Below are 26,849 nucleotides of genomic sequence, written 5' to 3'. Positions count from 1 at the left end.
TGTTTGTACAACATAAATGCAGGATACCTCATTGAAATATAAAAATATTCTGAAATACAGAATAATCCGTTATCCAAAATTCTTCTGGTCCCGTGCAATTTGGACAATGGATAATTTGTAATAGGGCTATTGCATTTTCACTAAATGTCAGCAACAACTTATGCAATCCACACATGAAAAGCCAGGTGACACAAAAAAAGTGAAAAATTAATGTCAACCTTTTCCGTCTGTTGACCTTGTAGTGTTGACTAGAGTTTGGAGTCAACTTAAACATTGTCAGCCTGCTATACTACACCGGTTGGTGTTTGAGAATCTGTTGGGCGCCTGGCCATCAGGGGAGATGCCTAATGTAAGGATGCCCTGGGCCACTTTGGGTGTTGACGACGCTCCAACCAGTGGCTTGGACATGAGCACCAGCCCCCCTCTAGTTGGAAGGTCACCTAATGCTGTGTACACATGGTACAATTTGACATCCCATTTTGACAATATAGTCAAAATCAAATCAGTATCAGTATATGTTTTTAAGCTTTCTATCCTGATTCAATGCTGATGCGCGCTCCCGTTCAGCTGAAATCAAAAAGCCAAATAGACAGTGCAGCAATGACTGTATAGTGCAGATTGAATGTAGATAATATGAACTGTGAGTTAGCAAAGATAGAATAGCAATTAATCTTAGCCAAATGGTAAAGGAATCTCACCATGTGTACCCACCATAAGGCAGGAGGAAGATCCCAATCCACAGGCCTGGTGGCGACTACATGTTGCTGCACTGCAGCTTTTCCTGCATTATAAGCTTTTGTAATTATACCCCGTTCTCACTGCCGCTAAAAACACAGGTATTTGCCAGGGGAAGCAGTAATTTCCCTTGTTCTGTCTCAGTGTGAAGGGGTCTTTGTGAAATTCCCGGGTGTTATGCCCTGGGAATTAGACACAGGTTTTTTGCAGGGTTTTTCCTGGGTAATACACGGGTGTATGGCAGTGCGAACAGCACAGATCCAAGTTTTTCTCATAAAATGCAAAAAAGCAAGTTCATTGGGGTATGTAATCATGTGATATGTAACAGCCAGCCAATAAAAGCTGGGTTTTAAACAGCCAATCACAGCAATTTGTACAAATTTCCCAACACCCAATCAAATTCCACACACTTGTTGGAAGGCAGACCATGGAAAGCAGTGTGAAAGGGGCAGACACGGGAAATTCCCCAGTCTGAGGTGCAGTATGAAGGGGGTCTGTTGAGCTGAAAAGCTCTGTGCCCCGCCAAAAATCCAGCAAGAAAAACCTGGGATTTTGCAGGGGCGGCATTGAGAACGCAGCATTTTTACTTATACCACGTTCTCATTGCCATCCCTGCAAAAACACAGGTTTTTGTTGCCGGGGCACAGATCATCTCAGCTCTACAGACCCCATTCATACTGCACCTTAGACCCAGGAAATTCCTGTGTCTGCCCCATTCACACTATTTCTCCTGGTCTGCCTGCAAACAAGTGTGTGGAATCTAAGAGCAGCTTTGATTGGCTGTTGAAAAAGTATCTTTGATTGGCTGTTTAAAAAGAAGCTTTGAGCAATGCAATGAGCTTGCTTTTTTGCATCTCGTGAGAAAAACCCGGGTCTAGCCTGTTCACACTGCCATACACCCGTGTATTACCCAGGTATAACTCTGCAAAAAACCTGTGTGTAATTCCCGGGGCATAACACCTGGGAATTTCACTCACACCCGAGACAGGACACAGGAAATTATTGCTTGCAATGAATCATCACATGGACATTTGAGTGGCCAACAGAATGAAGCTAGCAATGCTTTTGGTGAAAGGATCTCCATAAAACTGCTGGGAGGATCTCAAGATCAAAGCAGATATTTCTGGGCCACCCACAGAGTGACTGTGTGGTTTGGTTACAGCAATTAAACTAAAAGTTCCCATACTCGAAAAATTGGACCAAATCGATGTGTTTGACATCCCCGGGTCTGATGCGTGGTCCCATGCGCATCGGAGGTGCTGTCTGTTCGATCACCGACTCGGCCCCCTTCCTGGCCATTGGGAATGGGGTCGCATGCAATACTTCGCATGTGAAAGATCAGATGCAATATATCCCGGGCGGCTCAGGATGGTGGGAGTTGGTAGATCATACACTGTTGTGATGGATCGCAGTAGTGTATGGCCACCGTAACAGCCAGCTTACCAAGGCCCCCGTGACGCGCCAACCCCCTACATAACCAGCAGATGATGATTAGGCGTTCCTGCAGTTCTGTCTAAAGGTCCCCATATACTTGTCTTAGGTATTGCATGCAGCCTCGCATGCAATAACTCGGCAACTGCATGTGGAGGAATCAAATCGTATGTGGTGCTTTAGCATATGATGTATCGTATGTCACAGCCCCCCCCCCCAGCAAGTGCTGCCGGTTCCACCCAGACCTGATAAATATTATGTGCAGCATTTTTGATCTCCAGATCCAAAATGATGCGCATCAGAATCGGAGGTTAGGCACATACGATTTGGCCACTTTTCATTCATCCATCGAAACCGGGTGAAAAGGGCCCAAATAGTAGAAGTGTATGGCCAGCTCAACTGAAATGCTGGTCAGCACATAGCTGCATATTGCAGATTGGCAGGTCTGGCAGACGATGGGAAAGGGTTACCAAAGCTGCTCTTGGACACTCATTTCTGAACGGTATGGCAAAACGGGAAACGGTTTCCTCAATTTAACAAGGGAATTGGCAACTAATACTAAAGGGAAAAACACAGTGCCCCCCCCCCCCCCTATTCCTGTCATTTTGGAGCAGGTGGAAGAAGTGATGCAACCAGTAAGATCATCACTCACCTTAGTCACTCAGCTCAGTCCTTGTATCCTCTGTGGGTGGCAGGGTGCTGCATCAGGGCTAGATTAAGCCTTTGGGGGGCCTGGGTCACTTTAGACAGGGGGCCCTCTCCCTCTTGTCATTACTGGCCGGAGAGTATTACACTGTCAAAACATAGAATAAAGGCAGTATAAACTTCAAGTCCATAGAGTCGCTAAAAAAGCAGATAAAAGCAAGTGACAATATTAGCAGCAAAGCCTGGCATGTAGAACATACCTATGTATAATGTCACTGACTAGTTCAAATAAACAATAAACAAATGTAAGGACATAATATAAAGCAAAGGTAGGAACATTGTGAGAATACATGTAAACTCCAAAGTTGCTGGGAGAGTTAATGTAAACTTCCTTGGTAAGCGTCCTAGACATGGCATCTGGATTATCAGACAGTTGTACCCATAATATGTGTGGTCTACAAGTGGAGGTGGTCAGAAAGAATAGGGAAAAATTACATGGGAGTGTATCTAAAAACTTGCTGGTATTAGATGTCGTGTGGGATCTAAAATGTACAGCCGGCTGATAATCTGAAAGCTCTAATGGAGAAGTTCCCATAATGGGCTCAGGTTAAATGATCAATAATCAAAGGGTAACTGCAGGGGGGTGGGGGGTGTCGGAGAAGATGTGTGTAAATATAATATATATGTGTATATATATATACAAATGTAGGGTCCGGCACTCCAAACAATCAAGGCAGTCAGCGGTCGGTGCCTCCACAGCTCAGCAAGAGCAAATATAGCAGGTGAAGGTGCGGCACTCGTGACTCTTTCTCAGTAACAGGAAAGTAACGCCAGTCAAGTTAGCATCAACGTTTCAAATTTAATTTGAAACGTTGATGCTAACTTGACTGGCGTTACTTTCCTGTTACTGAGAAAGAGTCACGAGTGCCGCACCTTCACCTGCTGTATATATATATATATATATATATATATACATATACACACACATACACATATACATATATATATACACACACCACATGGAAAGCCTGCTTTTTGCCCTTATTTAAGATCAGTCGCAAAGGCAGATTCTTTCTCAAATGGACAAAACCATGTGCACTGCAGGGGGGCAGATGTTACTTGTGCAGAGAATTAGATTTGGGTGGGGTTTTACTTCAAAGTGGCATCTATGTAGCAGTGTAAAAATAAAGCAGCCAGTATTTACACTGCACAGAAACAAAATATCTTCCCACCTGCAGTGCACATGGTTTTCTCCATTTGAGAAGGAATTTGCCTTTGCGAGTGAACCAGAATAATGGCCTTTGTCCCTCTGTACCTTGCTCTGTAGGAGACCTCACAGGCTCAGAACTGATTAAAATCCCTCTCATAATGAGGCTGATGCTGCTGTCCTTCGCAGGCCTGAAAAACATGTGATGAGCTCCACCAATCAGAGACCAGCACAAGCCTCTGACCTTTTGTGCTGATGCATTTTCTCATCGGCAGATAAGTGATGCTGCAGCACTACCCCACTCCCATGCACAAAACCTTGTGATTTTTTTTTGGTACTTCTGTATTTTCACGGCGTCACCGCGCGCACAGTCTGTAACAGAAACTTGGCAGCCTGCCAGAGGCTCTGTTTCTCTTTCGCAGTTGCGTCTGAATCTCGCGTACAGTTTAGAAGCCCCGGCATCACTGTGCCGGGGTGTCTACTTTAACATACCCCCGTTGTCAGCGGTGCCCAGGCGCTGCCTATTTCACTGTGGAACTACAAGTGCCACAGTGACATTGACCTGTCAGCGCCTGGGCAGCGCTGCTGCTGGCCGGCCGCTACGCTGTTTATGTACAGCTAGAGCGGCACAAGCTCAGTCAGACAGAGCTAGAGCGGCACGCGCACAGTGAAACAGAGCCTCTGGCAGGCGGCCAAGTTTCTGTTACAGACTGTGGGCACGGTGGCGCCGTGAAACTACAGAAGTACCTTTTTTTTTAAATACATGCCAGCCACAGGGGGCCCCTAGAGGTAATGACCACCCTGAGCCCCCCCTTAATCCGGCGGCCCTGCGCTGCATATATCTTCTGTAGGCTCATCTCTCAATGCAGGAGATGAGACAGAGCAGTATATGCTGGTGATGGCACCCATGGTAGCTGCCAATCAATACTATGGGACAGTGTCTGATGGAGCTGCTTTCACCTCTACTACCAGCACTTGCAATGCAGCAGCAGCCTCTTGGATTCCATGATCACTGGATAGGCTCCCATTTCTCCAACCAAGGGTTTTCTGCTGGGTGCTGAATGGGATCTGTAATAAGTGAGCCGGCAGCTAGGCAATCTGACAGCATCCTCCAAAGGGGATGCGGTCATCTATTAGAATGAACTTAGGTCTACAGTCATTAGGTCGACCCCACTAGGTCGACTGTCAGGAAGGTCGACCTGACTTAAGGTCGACATGGGCCAAGGTCGACATGACTTAAGGTCGAATTTGCATAAAGGTCGACATGAGGAAGGTCGACTGATCATAAGGTCGACATGGGTTTTTCACTGTTTTTTGAGCCGACATGTGCCGACAGGCGGTATTTCATGCCCTACCATCCACTAGGGCGTGGTGGGAGAATAAAATAGTGTGCCGAGCGCAGCGAGGCACCATGCCCGAAGCATTGCGAGCAAAGCGAGCGATGCGAGGGTCCGATTCTCATTGCCAACTGTGTCCATGTCGACTGTGTCGACATTCGGATCAAAAAACAGTGAAAAACCCATGTCGACCTTATGACCAGTCGACCTTCCTCATGTCGACCTTTATGCAAATTCGACCTTAAGTCATGTCGACCTTGGCCCATGTCGACCTTAAGTCAGGTCGACCTTCCTGCCAGTCGACCTAGTGGGGTCGACCTAATGACTGTAGACCTAAATGCAGTCTGACGAATGATCCCATTCCCTCCAAAGTGTGGCACACAACGCGGCTGCGTAACACGCATAATGGTCTGGCCATTTGAGACATAAAAGCTAATCAGGGGCCCCTCTGGCAAAATTTTAAATATCTCCACAGTAATCCCATTTCTGAATAAGACAAAGCAGTGAAAACCTACAGAATGCTGGCAGGTAAAAGGTTCAAGAATACACCTAATCACATTTGGGTCTATGTACAGGGATTCAGTATTGAATCCCGGCGTTCAGAATCCCGACAGCCGAAATGCCGACAAGGGGGGACATGGATCGCCCCCCATTGTGGGCTCGCCACGCAGCGGGCCCGGTGCCTCGCTACGCTCGGCACACTAATTTATTCTCACTCCAGGGGTGTCGTGGACACCCACGGGGGGAGAAAGTGTCGGCATTTCGGCGGTCGGGATTCTGAACGCCGGGATCCCGACCGCCGGGATTGTAACTGCATCCCATGTACAGTACTAAGCATATACAAGAGATAGAGTGGTTGGAGATAAAATACCAGCCAATCAGCTCCTAAAGGTGCCCAAACACTAGGGCGATTCATTCGATTCCATAGAGAAATTAAATGAAAAGTGTCGAAATCGCATGTGTTTCACATCAAGTCCAATGGGGATATGGTCACTGGGTCACCAGCATGATGGTTGACAAGCATTAGGTCGACATGACTTAAGGTCGACATAGGTAAGGTCAACAGGGTCATTAGGTCAACATGTTTTTTTTTTACTGTTTTTTTTGAGCCAACATGAGCCGATAGGCGGTATTTCATGCCCTACCATCCACTAGGGCATGGTGGGAGAATAAAACAGTGTGCCCGGAGCATGGCGAGCACAGCGAACCATGCAAGGGTACATGGTGATAAGTTTTGGTGTCCATGTCGACACGACATGTGCCGACAGGTGGTACTTCATGCCTTACCATCCACTAGGGTGTGGTGGGAGAACAAAATTGTGTGTCATGCGAGGTGACGCAGTTCTACGTTTTAGGGTTTATGTTGACATTCCAGTAAAAAAACAAAACATGTCGTCCTGCCACCTGGGAGGTTTCTTGGCGGTTCAAGGGGGATGAAGAGTGATGTGTTCTAGTCTGTGGGGGACATGAAGCAACAAGGAGTGATGGAGTAAGTCACTATGAAATATCAGGTGCAGTCTACAATTCTTACATTAGCTGATTTGTTGCCATAGGCAACTTCTCCACACTTTTCACTACTTCATAAATCAAGTCAGGGTTTCCCGCTGCTTAACCTCTGCACGAGACTAGTTATTAAGCCCACTTGGCACTACACAGCCTGGTGTTCTTAGCAACATACAAGCTACTATGCTGCAGAGTGATGCCGGACGGTGCTTCCCTCCTCCCCGCATACTGTGCCCGGCACCGGAGTACGTGCTCCGTCCTGTGACAACTGGACACGCCACATCACGTGAGGGCGTGTGACCCCATACATGCCATGGCGCATCATCATTACACGCGGTACAGCGCTCACAGCACCGACCGCTGCTACCGGCCCCGCAGAAGAGAACGGGCACGCTCAAGGACAGCGACACGCGTGGGGGCGTGTCACCCACGCTGCTCTTTCCAAACGTCTGATTGGCTGCGTATTTTGCTAGCACGCCCACAGTGCCGGGGGAAAGGTGAAGCTTGCTGTCCACACTGACAACGATGGCGGCGCTCAGGGTTCTCATAGCCGCGCAGAGGGTTCACATAACCGGGCAGGTGAGGACTGGCGTAGGCTCTCTGTGGGCAGCTTTCCGCGGGGCAGCACATGTGGTGTCCGCTCTGGGCTGGGGGTAGCACAGGGTTCCTAATCACGGTCTTCAAGGGCAACATAGTCCAGGTTGTAGTGACTTCCAGGTTTGAGCACAGGTGGGTACTATAAAATAACTGAGGTACAAATTAAGTCACTTGTGCTCAAGCATGGCAATCCTTCACCCTGAACTGTGAGTGTGCCTTGTGGGAAATATCTTTAAATCCCTGGTGTACTGGTTCCCAGCTCAGCGTGATGCAGCCATGCAGTGTCCTGCCTGTACCTATGCTGCAGGGGGGGCATCTACATGCCATGGACACCCTGCAGTGCAGCTCCCTGTCACCAGGCCATGCAATTCACTTCACTTACCTTACCTGTTTCATTTAGTTTATTATATTCTTGGTGGAGGTTTTTTTTTCCTTTTTGTTGTTTGCTTTAATAAATATTAAAGGACTACTCCAATCTTGCCTACATTTCAGTGTAATTGGTTGGTCTATGTAACATATTGAACATGTCTCTGGTAAAGAACAGTGAATATGTGGATGATCACATCCTGAGCAGCAGCATGGTCCCTAGATGCAGTATATTTATATTTGAAATGGAGTTTCTGAAACTCAGCAATTTTAATACATGTTAAGTGGGCTAGAATAACACCTTGGTATGAAAAAAGGGTACTTGTTGCCTAGCACGGCGCCCATGAAATTGGGTCCATCGCGTGCAACCAAATGGCATGCGATTCGATCGACCCGATTTTTTTACATTGGAACCAATGTTAAATGCCCCCCAGACCCCATTTTTCATTGTATGCCCCCCCCCATTGTTAACGCCACGCCACGATCAAGGGTAGTAAAATTTACTTCAGACGTATTACGCGTCCCCGTGCGGGGCTCGCCACGCTTCAGGCTCGGTGATTTGCTGCGCTCGCCACACTATATAAAATCAACTCCACGCCAACGTGGATAGTGGGGGTATGAGAAGGTCGGAGAACGCGTACCGCTGTGCTCGCCACGCTTCGGGTTCATCGTTGATCGTGGGGTGGCATTAACAATGGGGGGGCATTTCACATAATTCACCATCAGGGTGGGTTTACAATTAAAAATCGGGTCTAGGGGGCATTTAACATTGGGTCGGTCGCATCGCATGCCATTATAATGGCATGGGATGCAACCGATTTTCAAAGTGCGTTAAAAACGTGTTTAAAGCCCGAAAATTGGGCTGGTCGGGTAAGGTATGCAATGGGACCCGACCAATGTTCCCTCTAATTTTGTGTGCGGCAAAAGATTTTGGCTGTGCAACTTTGGAAGGAAATTAAAATTTTTGTACATCACTTACATATAGCTGGAAAATGACATTCAGCATTTGTGTTAACTTTACTTCAAAATGATATTAAACATTTAAACATTCAAAACGCAGCACACAATGTAGTTAATGGGTGAAACACACATTAATTGAGTCCACAACTGCAAAAAGGGACCACTGCTGCTTTGTGCGCTCTGTTGTAATGTCTGTTCGCATGCTCGGCGAGTTGTGTGCGCGCACAGCTTAGAGGGAACACTGGACCCGACGGGCGCCGTGCTAGGAAACAAGTACCGAAAAAAGCTTGAAGGGGCATAAACACATTAAGTTGTGTGCTGAACGATTTAGGGTAGTAAATTTCCCTTGAGCTTCCCAGGGTCTAGATCGTCCATACACACATACTGTAGCAATGTGTGCTAAGCGATCTGCTAATGTTTGATAAGCACTTGCTAGGAGATCTGACTAGATCTTTACGGCATGTGCTAAAGATCTGAGCTGGCGATCGTGACGTGCATCGCCATCATTATGGCGTATACACACGGAGTGATTTGTGATTAATTTCTAAGCCTATCTAGTCTTTGAAGTCCCAGCATGCTTTGCCACAGTTTTATTAGGGAATGCGAAAACTGTGTCAATGCATGCTGGGATGTGTCGTTTTTGGGTACTTATATAATATCTGGGCTCCCGTTTTTCTTATGAGACCGCGTCCCCTCGCGGGGCTCGCTGCGCTCGCCAAGCTTCGGGCATGGTGGCTCGCTGCGCTCGCCACACTATTTAAAATCAATTCCATGCGTAGTTCGATAGTGGTGGTATGAAAAAATGGGGTGCATTTAACATGGGAGCCCAGATAATACATAAGTGCCCGTTTTTGAGCTGAAATCAGCTCACTTTTACTGTTTGAGCTGCTGTCAGCTCAAAAGCCACCCAGTGTGTATGGCCTGACTATGAGCGCTAATCTGCTCTCCCGCATCATTGCCGCCTCTCATCTGCTGGTATTACCAGCAGATGCGCTACAGGGTGGACAGCTTTCCATAGCATCCTGCTATAGAAAGCTGTCCACCCCTGTGAAAATCCAGTTCTAAATTGGTACTTCCTCATCTTTGCAACCACCATTTACGCTACGGAACTTACGTAGCCCACACCACCCTCCTGTATCCACACCTCCATCTATTACCTTTAGTAAAGTTGTGGAGAGCGGCGCAAGTCTTACGTAGCGGCTAATGTAACTAGCATAAGCGGTGGCCACAAAGATGAGGAAGTACCCTAAATTTCATGTTCAGCATACTTTTGTGTGATGTGTTTGTGATCAGAGACTGAATTATCCAATTTTTGTTTATTCGGTATTATCCATGCAGAACAGGTTTAAAAGTTGGTGGCATGCTTCACAATTATCAAGTAGTAACAGAACTATGACCAGTGTATCACCAGAGATGGGAGGCTATAAACCTAATATAGAACTAATACAGTACAAAATAAGCTTTTGTTATTAAAGTGAAGTTCACCTTACTGGTTTCAATTCATCATTTTTGCATGATAACCTTAAATGCATATTAAATATAGTAACTGCTTTTTACTAGAAGTAGTTTACTCACCAATATACTTTGTATGTTCCATTGAGTGCTTTGCTTGTGTTTACCAATCACTTTTACTTATAGATAAATAATAATTGAAACATAAGTGAGGCAACCGATAATAAGCAGTTGTGCTTTCAACCTGTATCCTGTTACACAGCACCCGGTACTTGTTTAGTTTCACGGCAGCCAATATATCGCATGCATTATCGGCCGATCCGATGTGATTTGTTTTTTTTTTTTTTTACCTGTTCATAACCCCACTACGCATGGGAGTTGATTTTATATAGTGTGGCGAGTGCAGCGGATTACTGCGCTCGCCACACTATATAAAATCAACTCCATGCGTAGTGGATACAGGGGTTATGAACAGGTAAAAAATTGCATCGGATCGGCCGATGTCGCATCCGATATATCGGCCGCCGTGAAACGAAAGCAGTACCCAGCACCCTGATGCATTCTGCCCCCTGAGTGGAAATTTTCAGTACCCAAATACAGCACTTACGGTAATAATTAGGTTTCTGGTAAAGCACTGAGAACATATTTTGTAATGCAATTTTATTGCGTTTACAATAGGGATATTGGCCCTGATTCTGGTTCACTCGCAAAAGCAAATTCTCTCTTTGATTGGCAAAACCATGTGCACTGCGGGGGGGGGGGGGGGGGGGCAGTTGTAACTTGCAGACAGAGATTTGGGATGGGGCTTGTATTTCAAGCTGATATCTATATTTCCCTGTAAAAAGAAAGCAGCTAGTATTTACCCTGCACAGAAACTAAAGAAAATAACACCCAAATGCCACTACACGTTACATCTGCCCTACCTGCAGTGCATGTGGTTTTGTCCATTAGAGAGAGAATTTGCTTTTGCAAGTGAACCAGAATCAGGGCCAATACATGATAAATAAAATCAGCAATGGTTACAAACGCTTATCTGAACTTTTTAATATAGGAAGGTTTAATTGCTCTGGACCTATGAAGGTGCGCTTGTATCTTTGGCTGCCAAGGACCGATTATACTGTTATTATGATGATCTCTTTTGACTGGACGTGGCCGCTATTTAACTCAAGGCATGGCTGTTTATTGATGTGCAGTAAATGATTTAACAACATGTTGTATGGAAAGCTTAGGCACCTCTGCCCTAGTTGTTTATTTCATTGAATCCAAGTAAACAGAGACAGACATAGCCTCAATATGTTACAAAGGTATCTACTAAACCTAACATTACATACTGTGTTTCCCCCGATAATAAGCCCTACTCCGAAAATTAGCCCTACCTTGCTTTTGGAAACTAGTCCAAAATAAGCCCTACCCCGAATATAAGCCCTAGTGGAAAGCCTGAAAAACTGGAAAGAGCTGTAGGTGAGGAGCAGGACTGGGGGGATGCAGTGTAAATCCCGGCGGTCAGGATCCCGACGCCGGAATCCTGACCACCGGAATCCTGACACTTTCTCCCTCTGTGGGTGTCCACAACACCCTCGGAGGGAGAATAAATTAGTGTGCCGAGCATAGCGAGGCACCGGGCCCGCTGCGTGGTGAGCACAGCGAGCCCGCAAGGGGGGGGGGGGGGGGGGGGGGGGGGGGGGGGGGGGGGGGGGGGGGGGGGGGGGCGGCGGCGATCCACTCCCCCGGGATCCCGACTGCCGGGATTTAATACTGAATCCGGACTGGGGGCATGGTGTCTGTAAAAGCAGGACTGGGGGCATGGTGTCAATGTTAATTAAAATAAGCCCTATGGTGTTTTTTCTTGAAAACAAACAAGACAGTGTCTTAGTATCGGGGAAACTCAGTATCACATTGATGTTCTGAAGCCAGTTGTTGCTGTGAAAACCCAAAGATACTGCATGAAGGATTCTGTAAGTGTGTGCTGATCAGCTCACACTTTGAGAAGAGTTTTATCCATCGTAGCTCACCCCTTCACATAATTTGACCAGGATTGTATAAAATTGCTAGTTACCTCTTTATTCAATGTTTCTTTTGTTTATCGCCTTAAACAGTTTAGGATGAACTTTTAGGAGGGAACCAGCTGCTCTCTGTACACAGTGTATATCTGCTAAGCCCACTATTTATGTGAGGTTTGGTAATACAATTTCAGGAACTTGTCATTCAGAAGACACCATTTAGGTTTATCTGTTAATGTACAACAGAAAAAATACATGGAGACCTGGTGGCTCACTTTGTCACAGGTGTAGGTTTTTTTTTTTTAATGTTTCTGTTAAATTGTTGTTCTGTCTGCATTCCACTATGGTCTCTATTTGACTATTTGAAAATAAAGACAACTTATTGTCTGGCTAGATCGCTTAGAAATTAAGCATAAGTCGCTCAGTGTATATGCCCTAAAGCAATGGGGATGCATGGTCCCGCGTGTCGCTATCACCAGGCTAGATCATTCAAGCCTGCAGTATAAATCTAGTCTTCGCCAGTATTCTCCCACACCAGAGGACACTGACCGTGACAGATATCTCGGCTCACATTTCTGGTATATCTTTGTTTGCTGAGCAATCTTTGCTTTACTAGATCGCTCAGCACAAAGCCACTCGTCCCGTGTGTATGGGGCCTTACCTTCTTAGCTAGAGATCTCGAAAACTGGCTGCAATATGCAAAACAACCATGCAACAGAAATAATGGTAGTTACAGTCCCCAGACTGTAATTTTATTATGTATCTACATGGGAGGGCATCTCAAACATGCACCAAATGCAAGGATACAGAATATTTGTGATCTAAAAAGTTTTGCAAGCTTGGGTAAAATGACTGAACAAGACTAGAAATTCACCTTAGCTAGCTACATGATGCTCTTAGCAACTATTATAACTGATTTAGACCAGTGGGTGATTCCAATGGCTGCCAGTATAGTTAACTATATCTGCAATGCCGCGTGAGAACGATATAGTACATACACAGTGACCGATATTGTTCAGTGACGTCGCCCTCCCCCGATCCGTACATGCAGTTGCTGATATTGTCAGACTGAGCTGCATGAACAGTCAACAGTGGGGTAGTTAATGACCTGTGGCTGCTACACATTGTTAACGAACGTACTGGATCATATGGGGATGCAGTTACAATCCCGGCCGTCGGGATCCCGGCATTCAGAATCCCGACGCCGGAATCCCGACCGCCGAAATGCCGACACATTCTCCCTCCGTGGGTGTCCACGACACCCCTGGAGGGAGAATAAATTAGTGTGCCGAGCGTAGCGAGGCACCGGGCCCGCTGCGTGGCGAGCGCAGCGAGCCCGCAAGGGGGGCGATCCACGTCCCCCCCTTGTCGGCATTTCGGCTGTCGGGATTCCGGCGTCGGGATTCTGAACGCCGGGATTCAATACTGAATCCATCATATGCACAAGATGTTAACAATATAGATATCGTCCATATCGTTAGAGATCTTTATTACCCAGTGTTAGGGATAGTCATCGACTATCAATGTTCCCAAAACAGCGATGGTTGGGACCTAGTCGTCAATGATTTGGCCATCGATAGTGGATGGTCGAATAGTATTCAGCCATCGCTGGACCTCAACTGATGTTTTTTTTTTTCTTCTGCCCTGCCTGTCCCCATGTCCCCTCTCCCTGCCTGCTACTACTGCCGCTGCGTCACTGTCCCCCTAACTGATAATCAGCCATTCAGTGCAGAACCTGGCAGCTAGACTATAGTACATGCGCACTCCATATGGGGGGCCGAATCCATAACATGGCATGCCCCGTCTCCGCTCCTGGCACCCTCCCAGTCCCTACCTCCTCCTTCCATTCCATTCTTGCCAGCGATGGTGAAATTGAATGCACACATCCGGTGAACACACAGACCCGGCTGCCGGGAAGCAGAAGAAACTTTTGAATTTGATCACTCGTTTCTTCTGTGCATGCGTGGATATTCAATATCTGAAACCATCGATGGTAGATGATAGAATACTTTATCACCATCAATAGTTTCTGCTCAAAAGGCAATCCCTACTCCAATGTGTACCCAGCTTTAAATCTCACAGAAAGTGTGCGCATTCATACTATGGGTATCATATTATCTATTTCTTATGATAGAGCTGCATAAATAAGTATCTCAATTTAATATTTGTATGCAAGTTGTCTGTAATTGGTTCTGCATTTAGATGCACAGAAATATTTGCTGGTATTTGCCCTCTTCTCTGTGACTAGGCAGCCCCTACCTGTATGCTTATAATTCTAGCCATCCTAATTGTGTGGTCACTTGTGGCGGTCTTAGGTGGGGTAACACACCAGGATGACCCGCTCACATCAGTGTTTCTTCCGACCCGCTCACGATGATGCGGGGGGGGGGGGCACGACCCGCTCATGATGTGCACCGTGAGCGGGTCCGATCCGATGGCGACCCGCACCCAGGAGTATGGTCGTTCTTCAGATCCTACCTGCAGCAGGTAGGATCTGAAGAACGACCGACCGATCCGCGGTACCGCCCATCGGATCGGTATCGGTCCACACCAGGACAGAAAAGGGCCCAATCACCACACAATCTACATCCAATTGGTCGGAATTGGATCTAGATTGATGGGATCGGACCCTTGTTGTCCTGGAGTGTACCCAGCATTATTCCTGGTGCAAAAGATGTAAGCGGAACGCAGCACAGCCTGTAATAGCCTGTTCATCTGGCCTGATTCATCACTTTAAGCAAATGCTTTTGCAGCTGAGTTTCAGCACACATCGGCTGTGTGAAAATATGCAAATGCTGAAGCAGGGATTTGTATTAAGGCACCCACTGGAGGCCTCTGAGATCTACAAAGATGTAGTGATCACACACATTGGTCAGTAATCAACCAGAGTAACCCTATGGTCGTGCTGCAGGGCCATTGGAGGTAAAGCGCATGAGCCACTGTAACGGCATATGTTATCACAGTTGCAAGCCGTGACACTGCTGTGTTTGTGCGGGAACACCCTCACTCACAAACGCTCCCTAACAATCAGTCAGACTTGAAGTGGTGATCCTACAATATGTATGTTTGGCCTGGCACTAATGCATTTGGGTATGTGCAGCTTCTACATATACATTTGGCCAATTTACTAACTGATCTGTTTGGTGATTGTGCCCAGTGTGGTCCTTATTCATAGTATCATGCAAATTTAAAAACTGAAGATGCTAAAATATGCGATATTCAACAGGAACACATTACAACTAAACACCAAATACTGCAGATAAGTACTTAAATGATTTAATCTAACTTAAGGCCCCCATACATTAGGCCAGGCATGGCCATACTGTGGCCCTTCAGCTGTTGTGAAACTACAAGTCCAATCATGCCTTGCCATAGTTTTAGCATTCCCTAATAACAAAACTGTGGCAAGGCATGATGGGACTTGTAGTTTCACAAAAACCCCTTTCACACCGCATCTCTTAAACGGTATATTACCGTTTTAAGTGCGTTTTTTTGACACTGGCAGACCCGTTTTTGGAAACTTTCCAAATACAGGGTCAAAGCCAGTCTTCAGCGCCCCCCCGCGGGTTAACACCCCCCACCCCAGGGCTAACAACCCCCCCCTTGCAGCCGGTACCTCCATAATTGCAGTATGGACGGGTGCACTTATGAAAAAAAGTGTCTTTCAGAAAATGGCTGCGCCATTGGAGGGGGGAGTTGACTCTCCCCCGCTTCGGCGGCCAAGATGTTAATACATCTTGTTGGTCTCCCCTCCTGCTTCGCCTCGCTAATGAGGCAAAGCAGGAAGTATTATAGCGGCGCGATAAGCGCCACTACAATACATCTGCCCCAATATGAGATCCAAAGAACTGTCACTATCAGTGAAGCAAGCCATCAGTAGGCTGAAAAATCAAAACAAACCTATCAAAGGGATAGCAAAAACATTAGCTGTGGCCAAATCAATTGTTTTGGAACATTCTTAAAAAACAGCTCAGCAACACCAAAAGACCCAGCAGACCATGGAAAATAACTGTGGAGGGTGACAGAAGAATTACTTCCCTGAAGAAGAAAAACCCCTTCACAACAGTTGGCCAGATCAAAAACCTATCCTGGAGGTAGGTGTATATGTGTCAGACTCAACAATCAAGAGAAGACTTCACAAGAGTGAATATAGAGGGTTCACCACAAGATATAAACCATTAGTGAGCCTCAAAAACCAGGAAGACCAGATTAGAATTTGCAAAACAACAGCTAAGAAAGCCTTTACAGTTCTGGAACAACAACCATATGGACAGATGACACAATTTGTACCAGAGTAATAGGAACAGAAGAGTATGGAGAAGGAAAGGAACTGCTCATGGTGGTGGTAGTAGTGTTATGGGGTGGGCATGTATGGCTGCCATAACAGCTCTGGCACTATATGGCACTGATTCACTTTTATTTATTGATAGTGTTATTGCTAGCGGCATTATGAATTCTGAAGTGTTTCGGGCAATATTATGTGCTTATATTCAGTCAAATGCTTCAGAACTCATTGAACTGTGCTTCACAGTGCAGATGGACAAAAGCAACCATAGAGTTTTTTAGGGCAAATAAGTTGAATGTCATGCAATGGCCAAGTCAATCACCTGACCTGAATCTGATTGAGCATGCATTTCACTTGATGAAGGGAAAATGCCCCAAGAACAAGCAGGAACTGAAGGCATTTGCAGTAGAGTCCTGGCAGAGCATCACCAGGGATGAAATCCAGCATCTGGTGATGTCTATGCGTACCAGATTTCAGGCCAAAATTTCCTGGAAAAGGATTTGCAACAAAGTATGAAAAAGTGTAACATTGTTTAGTTTGTCCGATTTACTTTTGGTCCCTTTAAAAAGTGTGAGGCACAGATAGAAACTATTGTAATTCCTACACTGTTCACCTGATTTGGATGTAACTACCCTCAAATTTAAAGCTGAAAGTGCACAGTTAAAGCACATCATGTTTGCTTCATTTCAAATACATTGTGGACGTGTATAGAGCCCAAAATATGAGAATTGTGTCGATGTCCCAATATTTATGAACCTGACTGTAAATGGGCGTGATTTAAGTATGACCAATCAGTTTCAGTCATCATCAGTCTTGCCTACTTGTAGGAAGCGATTCTCAGAGAATTACATCATATTGATTTTGACCCCCTCCCTATGGAGTTCTGATTTCCATTAATACTTCTGAGCGCTCCCCAAGATGGCTGCCTCACTTCTTAAATGCTCCTGAACATCTCCACAAAACAGCTTAAATTCTACACAACCTACGTCAGAAGCATCAAAAATATCCAAGGCTATGGAACTCTCTTCCTCACACAGTGAGAGAAGCCTCCACTGTGGAATCCTTTAAAAATAGACTTCCCTATTTACTCAAGCATTTCACTGATATCTACTGTTAAACTTGTTTTGTATTTTCAGCTGTAAATCACTTTGAGTCCTATTGGGAGAAAAGTGCTATATAAATATTATTATTAATGTTCTCCCCATCCTGCATACCACTATGCATTAGGTGCGTGCCAGTAGTGTCTCCAGCTGTGCAACACTGGCGCACCACCGCTAGGGCGAAGCCTCTTTGGGGGAGTTATTTTGTTTCTGTGCAGGGTAAATACTGACTGCTATATTTTTACATAGTAATATAGATATCAGTTTGAAGTACAAACCCTTCAAGCCCCACATGCAGTGCACATGCTTTTGTCCATTAAAGAAGGAGTTTGCTTTTGCAAACCCACCAGAATCACCACTATAGTTACAGAGATTTAGTGGGGTATTCAATCCTGGTCGTAAACTACCAAACTGTCAAGTTGACTTGATTTGCTCACCTGTCAATTCTTAACTCGACAGTTGAGTTTTCTGCCTATTCACAGTTTGGAACTGTTGTTTGGACCAATGTTGCAAAATACAGTCATCAGTAACTTGCCTTCCCACCTCAACAGTTTCTATATAAATCCCTGCTCTGTATGGTGCCATTATGTCTAACTGCAGAGCTGTGTGGGGTCCAGAACCAGGACCACAACTGGAACCAGATTCAGAATCAGGACCAGGAAAGGTCGGAGAGTACAAATCCATCAAGATTTTGCTCCCCTGACAGAAAAAACTTTCTAGTTCAAATTGTTGTAATTATGACTAAATACTGCCTAAACCAACTCAACAGCTTCACATTGAATAGGTTCATGACACACATTTTGACGAAAAATTTGTGAGATGGATTCGACAGTCGTTAAAACGGAACAATAAATAGGCGAAAGCAATAAGACTACTTTTTCTGATGGAAAAGAAGATCTTGACAAACCACTAATTGGACCAAGATTGAATACGCTCCTTAGTTACACACAGATATATGGGTTGCATATCAGTACAGTGTCCTGGCCGTATTGTGATGCGACCGAGATGTGTTTTCAGCAAAAAGACGTCCAATGCCATGTGGCGTGCTGGGAGTGGCTGGTTTATGCAACTGCAGCAATGATTTATTAAGACACATCTATGTAACTAGTAAGCCCGTTCGAAGCAAAAGCTGGTCTGCTACCTTCTGTGTTTGTGCATGTGTGAGAAAGAGATGTAGTTTCACTCTCTGCCAGCAGATGGCAGTGTTTCGAAGACATTAGACCAGTGGTTCCCAAACTTTTTTGAATCACGGCACCCTAGAACATCAAAATATTTTCAAGGCACCCCTAGGCCAAATGCTTCTTATCGAGAAATTCAGAAAAAAAATATTAAATTAAGTGCATTGTGTTTATATGTCACACAGTCTAGTGAGGGAAAGGATTTGCTTCTGTTTGTCCACATATGTTATGATTGGCAGCCACAAGCACTGGTTTTGCCTGTTACATTGACCATAAATAATATGAATTGATCTTGGTCCACCAATCTAAGGCACCCCTGCAAGTGTCCTGAGGCACCCCAGGGTGCCTAGGCACACAGTTTGGGAACCACTGCATTATACATATATAGATGTTAAGCACCTTATCATGTACAATGTTTTTTTGCAGATCCTAGATTGTCAACACTTTTGGAAACCTAATGACCACCTTGTTTGTCCTATTATAAATTATGTTGCTATGTATATCAGAAATCGGCAAAAATCAAAGATCCTGGCAGGTCATTTACTGTAATGTAATAGATGCTCAGTCATGTTTTATTCATGTAAGAAATCCCGTACAGTAGTTGCAGTGTATTACAGTTTTCTGCAAGTTCTTTCACCAGCCCAGTCCTGCATCACCTCACTGTTCCGCCACTAAAACGCTAATTTTAAGTTGGGCATATTTTCTCTTGCATTAGTATAATTGTGTTGTCATGGAGATTTGTATGTTAATGATGAAAATGGTTGGATGTTTTCAAAATTCTGAAATGAACGCAGTTTAATTATTTAAAAAAAAAATTACCTCTGGCATAGGTATTTATTTCCTTTTGTAAAGTAAACTATTTGTGAAGTAAACCTATCCCTCTTTATCAGGCAGCGTACACTTCCAGCAATTCATTAAAACATGTAATCCAAGTCAGTTGGCAATAAATCTTTCCTTCCTTCCTAAGCAGGCTGAGATTTTAAAAGCTTCTTGTAGCCTTTGTAGGCAACAGAAGTAACTGTGCAGGTCAAATAATAGGAAGAGCAATACAATGACAGCTCTTCCTTACCTTGACATCATTTGCAGTGAGTGAAAGGTGACACGCTCCACCTTCCTTACACACAGACAGGCATCTCAGTGGGCTGTCACTGGCCCTCTGAAAATAGAGGAATAATCCCATGTATTCGATCTCATAATATAGTCTATAGATGATCTATCATTATCCTTCTCCAGTCATGTCACGAACCACCACAAATCTGTGATGAAAATGTCCAACCTATGTGTCCCAAACCACACAGATGCAGGTATATTGCATGGACATTCTGTGCTCAGATGTTTCAAAGCTCTTTCTAACTGAAATAACATCTTTAAGCTCTTGTCCACGCTCTTCACCCCTGCCCCCACCATTTATCTTGCTAAAAGGAGTGCCAAGCCAATAAAACACATTATGGATCCCATGTCAGTCTGATAGAAATGGTTCCGAAACCCTTTGTGTGCACTGGTAGTAATTACTCCTCCAAGTATTAAAGCTGTGCACAGTGTTCCCTGAACAGGGGGCAGCTGTTTGAGTAGCTACTATGTCTTATTGAATCGTATCTTTGCTAGTGCCAGCAGCTCTCTATGGATGGTGAGGCATTTTCCATTCTGAATGTTTAAAGCTTCAAGTGTGCTGTACCATCGTGTCATACATTTACCACCAAACTTATTTTGAGGTTCTAGAGTAGTTGTGGCTTTTGAGCTGATCATCATTTTTTTTAGTAGATCAAGATCATTTTCAGGGTTGCGAGTTTTTAGAAACAGGAAATTATTTTTATGTTTATAAGATTTATTTGGAATTTTATTTTCTATCTTTTGTGAATTTCTGTCCTGGCATGTGTTAGTTTCTATGTATTATAATAACGTGAGTTAAATAATCACTATCTTGCAGATTAGCACTCAAAAAAAAAACCTGTAGGTGCTGGGCTTTCTAAGAGACTGTCCGCATATTTAATGCTTTGTAAATGATTGCTGCTTTATAAATATGGGCATTCTCCCACAGGTGCTGGATGACTGCCCGGCAGTCAGGATTCTGACAGTCCTTACACAGACATCGGAATCCCGACTGCTAAAACCCAGACAGACGGGCAATGGCTATTCTCCCTCGTGCGGTTCCACGACCCCCATAGAGGGAGAATAAAATAGGTGGCAAGTGTAGTGAGCCACTGTACTTGCAGTGTGGGGAGCGCAGCGAGCCTGCAAGGGGCTTCGTTGTGGTCGCCCCGCTGTCTGAGTCCCAGTAGTCGGGATTCCGACATCGGGCTAGTGACACCCTTCTCCCACACCTACTGATTCTCGCAGGCTATTCCATTTAAGCCCTTTGTGTGGTTTGTATTTTGAGATGGTCAAACACACAAGTCTTAGGTTAGATTTGTTATGTGCAAGACAATTTGTAAAGTGCTGCAGAAGCAAAAAATAAAATGAAAAATGCTATTGCGATTCCATAATATTTTTGCTGCTAGGTTGTTGTTTTTTTTCTTATGTTCTTTGTAACATTCTCTATGTCGACAAAACTCAGGCTTCGGTTTAATATACTTATTCTTGGTCATTACTTTACAGCATTCTGTATACTGGAGAAGATGGTGTTACTTTGCTTCCCATATTCAGTATTCAACATCATATAATCCGGAAGAAAAGGTCAGCAATATTTTTTCATTTATATTTAGCATTTTATTCTTTCTCTATTTGTGTTTTTTCTTTTTACTATAACAATAACATTTGTACTCAGATTCCATAATCTTAACTGGACAAGGGGAGTGTTTATTTTCATGGAATATTTAACAGTTGCAATTCTTTTTCCGCTTTAAAATATAAATGTGTCTCCTACTATAAAGTATATGAAATTAATCCCTTCCTTAATTTCTGAGCCTATTTGTCTTGTTCTAACATCAATATCTGTCCTTTTTCATGTAATGCTTGCACAAATTGTACCTTGGTTTTATCAGAAGACAATACAAAAAATGTGTTGTGTTTTGTTTATGCTGATATTTCCCCAAATTACTTTCCACCAAAAAATTGTTGGGGACAGTGGTCATTGGTACTGTGTGTGTGTGTGTGTGTGTGAGTGTGTGTGTGTGTGAAATATAAAGAATTGGAGCAGCCTGATAAAAAGAAAAAATACTTTTTTTTTATTTTATTTATTATAGTGCATACAAGTGTAATGGTATTTCAATTATGAACATTGAGTTGCATCCCATGCTAAGAGGATTGGGACCCACAGTTTAAGAACCGCTGGCGTAAATAACTGTCAAATGAGAACCTAAGGGCTGGAGTAAAGCAGTGAGGTCTAGACCGTGCCTCCCTGCTCCAAGAACACTTAATGCACGTGTTTCCTTATTATTATAATGTGTATTTTACATATTCCGGACAAATTGATGCAGTTACAAATGGTCACTTAACAAACTGGTTATACTTCTCCAAGTGATCCGCCATTACATTCATTGGATTGTGTTGGTAACTACTGCCAGAGCACCTCCCTTTTATATAAGCACACTGAAGACCTGATATGGCACCAGTGCACACACATGTGCTGCCCAGTGCACTTTATGCTGCCTAATCCCCCACCCACCCAAATTAAACTTTTTTTTTTAAAAACTGTTGAACAAGTAGCACCTTTTTTACTTACAGATGAACAACCTTTCACAACCTACCCTCTCCCCAGGGGGGGGGGGGTTGAAGAGATTATGGGGTCCCTGTTTAGATTTTGTCTGGGCCCCCTCCTTTCTAGCTGGAAGCACTCAGCAGTGACATTATTAGGGGGATATTCAATGTAGGGTCACGACTGTCGGGCTGGGATTTTGCAGACGGGATTCAATGTCCCGCCTGCCAAGCACCGAGAAGGGGGCGTGGCCGGGAGCCTGTCAATTCCTGGCGGTTCTCGGTAGAACGTGCCTGACTGCTTGTGAAGTTGGGCATGTTTTGCCGAGATCCCTGTTCAATGCTGTCGGGGAAGAATAGGGCCCCACCTCCATTTCCCTCATGGTGGCAGGAGATTGAATGTCCCCCTTAATCTGTAGTGCTGTGATACTCCTGTTCATAACACCATTTTCCCAGTAATTTTTTAAAACTTTTACTTCTGACTCTGGACTTCAAAAGTAAGTATTGAAGAATATGCACCTAGGATCCTGTTATAGGTATGCCCCGGTTTCCCCCATAAACAGCGTCCAGCAGCTCATTTCCACTGTCATAGGCTGGAGGAAAATCTGCTCCCCCAAGAGGTTACATAGAACTTGTATTTTATAGTTCTAGATCTTACACCAAACCCAACTGGTTATTACAGGCTGGTGTTTTTTACACATCATTTACATGTAGCACTGAGACCCTGTGTGGCCAGGCCTATGATGTGCATCCATGGGCATCCCTGTGAGAGGACCCCTGTGCACCAGGGGGCCTCTAACATCTATATATTAAATAATACATCAATTGTTGTTCTTTGTGTTTAATACCACTGGGCCCTATATATGTTTATGTACTTTGTTAAACTCTGCAGAACCCTTGCAGTGCCATATAAATAAAAAATGTTTTTTTTTTTTTTCAGTATTTTAATATTTTAGAGATCAATTAAAAACCAGCAAGGTAGTCTGCATCTGCATGAATTGATCATTGAAAGTGAATTTCTTTTTAAAGCCTTTCCATAATTTTTACAGTTTTCGGCTAAGGGATATCCGTATAAGGGATACCCAACCTGTAGTCACTTTAGTCCATCAAATGCATTTTTTTATAAATGCTTTCAATTTATCAAATGTATTTATGGGATTAAAGATCTATTATACCCCTTTCACACAGAAAAGCAAAAAGCTATTTACCGGGTCAAACATTTCTACTTGAAAAAAATGTTTTGGTCAATTTTATATTTTCCATTCAGCAATTGGTTTGCATATGGAAACTTTTCTAGTGGCTGAAATAGTGTGGTTATGGTTGCTAATATCCCTTTTAACAGGTACATGTACGAATTGGCAGGTTTACTTTAAGTCTGCATTTCATTAGGTTTTGTGGCAAATTAAAACCTTATTAAAGGTCTATCTAGCAACACTATGGGCCTGGTTCTGAAAAAATATGGCGCTGTCCAGGTTTTTAAACTCTTGCTACCATTGCGTATGCGACTTTATGCTAACACTATGTTAAGCTGTTCTCTTTTGTACTGGGGTGCTCACGCTTTCTGTCTAATAAAAGCAGGCAGCTGAGCAAAACCATGTTGCACTGCAGGTGGGGCAGATGTTACATTTGGAGAGTTAATCTGTGTACACTCTATACCAGGCATGTCCAACATTGGCCCTCCAGATGTTGTGAAACTACACATCCCAGCATGCTTTGCAATAGTTTTAGCATTCTCTAATAGCAAAACTGTGGCAAAGCATGCTGGGATGTGTAGTTCGCAACATCTGGAGGACCAACGTTGGACATTAGTGTTCCCGCTAGGCTGTTTTAGCAGGGCGCTGTGCCCTGCCCGATTTTTAAAGTGAAAAATGCGCCCTGCCCCTCTGGCAGCGCCCGCTAAACCAGCCTGCCTTTGTCCCCGCTGTTTTGACCGGGGAAGCCCGGCGCCGCTGTACATAGCGATGCCCGGCACTTCCCCGGCAGTTTACAGCCTTCTGGGTGGCCGGGTCCGCCCCCTGTGCATGACGCCGCCGGCCGCGCCCACCCCTGTGCATGCCGCCGCCGGCCGCGCCCACTCCTCTGCGTGATTCCGCCGGCCGGGCACGCCCCTTTTCGTCACGGTGCGGCCCGGGCACGCCCCTTTTGTGACGTTGGCGGCCCGGGCACGCCCAAAATAGTGACGTCGGCGTGCCCGGTCCGACCCCCCCCCCCCGCCCTGCCCGCCCTAGTTCCTAGAAGGAACACTAGACATGCATGCTCTATACGATTTGCTTTGTTGACAATATAGTTAACGGTATTGGCGGAGCTCCTGGGCAACAACATAGTGCATACATGATATCATTCAGCCACGCCACCGGGCCCCCCCCCCCCTGCTGGCAGTCCACTTAACCCTTTCAAGTCCAACGTCTAATCAGGCTCAACAGCCCTAGCGTTAGTAGCAGATCCAATGGTGAAACACTTTAAAATAAGAACATTAACAGCGTTCAAAATTCAATGTAGACAATTTTTTGGTACTTGTTTCCTAGCACGGCCACCATCGGGGGTAATCGTGTACCTTAACTTAAGGTACACGATTACCCCCGATGGACCCGATTTCCTTTGAAATCAGGTCTATTTTGCCGGCAAAGGCAAAGTCGGGTCCATCGCGTCGGTCGGGTGCATTAACATGGCAGGCGACCGACGCGATGCACCCGATTTTCCCATAGGGTTCAATGTTAAAATATTTTTAACATTGTAATCACGTTCATCGCGTCGGTCTTGTGCCATTATAATGGCACAAGATGCGATGGACGCGATTTAAGCACATTTTACATAGCTAACAATGGGAAATGGGCCAATATGGCCCATTTCTCATTGTATATGCCCCCCCCCCCATTGTGAACGTCACCCCAGGATTGACGCCAACCCGAAGCGTGGCGAACGGCAGCGGCACGCGTCCTCCGACCTTTTCATACCCCTACTATCCACGTCGGCGTGGAGTTGAGAATATAAAGTGTGGCGAGCGCAGCGAGCCACCGAGCCCGAAGCGTGGCGAGCGCACGCTTATACCTGTGAAGTTATACGCGTCCCCTCGCGGGGCTCGCTGCGCTTGCCACGCTTCGGGCTCTCAACTCCACGCCGACATGGATAGTAGGGGTATGAAAAGGTCGGAGGACGCGAACCGCCGCCCCTACGCTCGCCACGCTTCGGGTTGGCGTCAATCGTGGGGTGCGGTTGAGGGGGTTAAAATTGGGGTCTGGGGAGACTTTTACATTGAATCCAATGTAAAATAGGGTCCCAGGGACCCTATTCACATTTCAATCAATGTAAAAATCTGGACCATCGCGTCGGTCGCATCGCATGCGATTTGGTTGCATGCGATGCGATCGACCCGATCAACATCGGTGTGGCCGTTCTAGGAAACAAGTACCAATTTTTTAAATAAAAAAAATGACATTTAATTTAAACATTTAAACCAGACTGTTTTGAATTGCATACATTTTTTTAAAAAAAGCGTACATCTTTAAGGATATAGTGTGCACACACTCGATTATATGCTTAACGATAACGTTATCTTGCATAAAATGTGGAATCCGTTGGTTTCCCCACACATTAAACCCCAGAGGGTGCGTTTTATCACGGACTTGTCGTCTCAGCTCTTGAATCTGATAGGACATGTCCCCCTCTGTGGCTTAACACGTGGTGTCAATTGTGCTAATTTGAATCAGCACCTGTGGCTAATTAGCCGTGCTAATTAAATTCCCCTGCTATATGTTTGTGAAAAAGCTGCATTTAAGTGTATGTGTAGTACATTGCATTTATTCTTCCAAAACATATAGCCCACCAAGAGCTTACTGCGTTGATAACAAGATTTCAACTTTAATTTTTAACTGTAAAATGAAAAGTTTAATACCTGTGCAGTTACTAGGAGTACAGTAACGCATCTTATCTAGATTAAAATGTACATTTATTTGCAGTGGTAGAACAACTATTTCCTTTCTAATGTCGTCCATTTGTTTCATGTTCAGCTACTCAGATCTGTGTTTGTTTAGTGTCAGAAGTATTAAAATACAATAACAAGCTATGTAAGTTCTTTCTACGATTTCAGGATGTCTGGTTAAAAGATATCTTTCAAAAGGGAAAACATTGCTTGGGTGCTTTTATATGAGCCAAGCAGTTTCCGAAACTCAAACTTGAACTCCGTGCTTTTTAGAAGACAAAACTCTTTGAAGGTCCAGATGGCTATGCTGCCTTCTGCAGTTTCTTCCTTTGTGTGTGTTATGCTATTTGGAGATACAAAGGTTAATGAAGATTATGTGATTTCCTTGGTGGTGATAACGTACTAGCTATAATATAATAAAATCTTAGCCAGCCTTTTGTATTTACAGAAAAATCTACAAGTTAAATGAATACTAAGTAGAACATAATGTCACACTTGACT

The 26,849-nt window shown here is 44.7% G+C and overlaps 1 protein-coding gene across 1 annotated transcript in view; it reads left to right on the top strand.

Annotated features, from left to right (window-relative positions):
- The first annotated feature begins 7,190 nt into the window (after positions 1-7,190).
- The window catches only part of PCCA (propionyl-CoA carboxylase subunit alpha), a 457,969-nt gene continuing 438,310 nt past the window's right edge, over positions 7,191-26,849 (top strand). The window contains exons 1-2 of the mRNA XM_083168630.1: positions 7,191-7,437; positions 21,392-21,469. Of these exons, the coding sequence (XP_083024756.1) occupies positions 7,384-7,437; positions 21,392-21,469 (132 nt within the window). The 5' untranslated portion in view covers positions 7,191-7,383. The remainder of the gene's footprint in view (positions 7,438-21,391; positions 21,470-26,849) is intronic.

This window comes from Crinia signifera, chromosome 2 (assembly GCF_055691185.1).
Source record: "Crinia signifera chromosome 2, ASM5569118v1, whole genome shotgun sequence".
Classification (NCBI taxonomy): Eukaryota; Metazoa; Chordata; class Amphibia; order Anura; family Myobatrachidae; genus Crinia; species Crinia signifera.
Note: the sequence above shows the minus strand (reverse complement) of the source record. Positions and strands in the feature narration are given on the sequence as shown.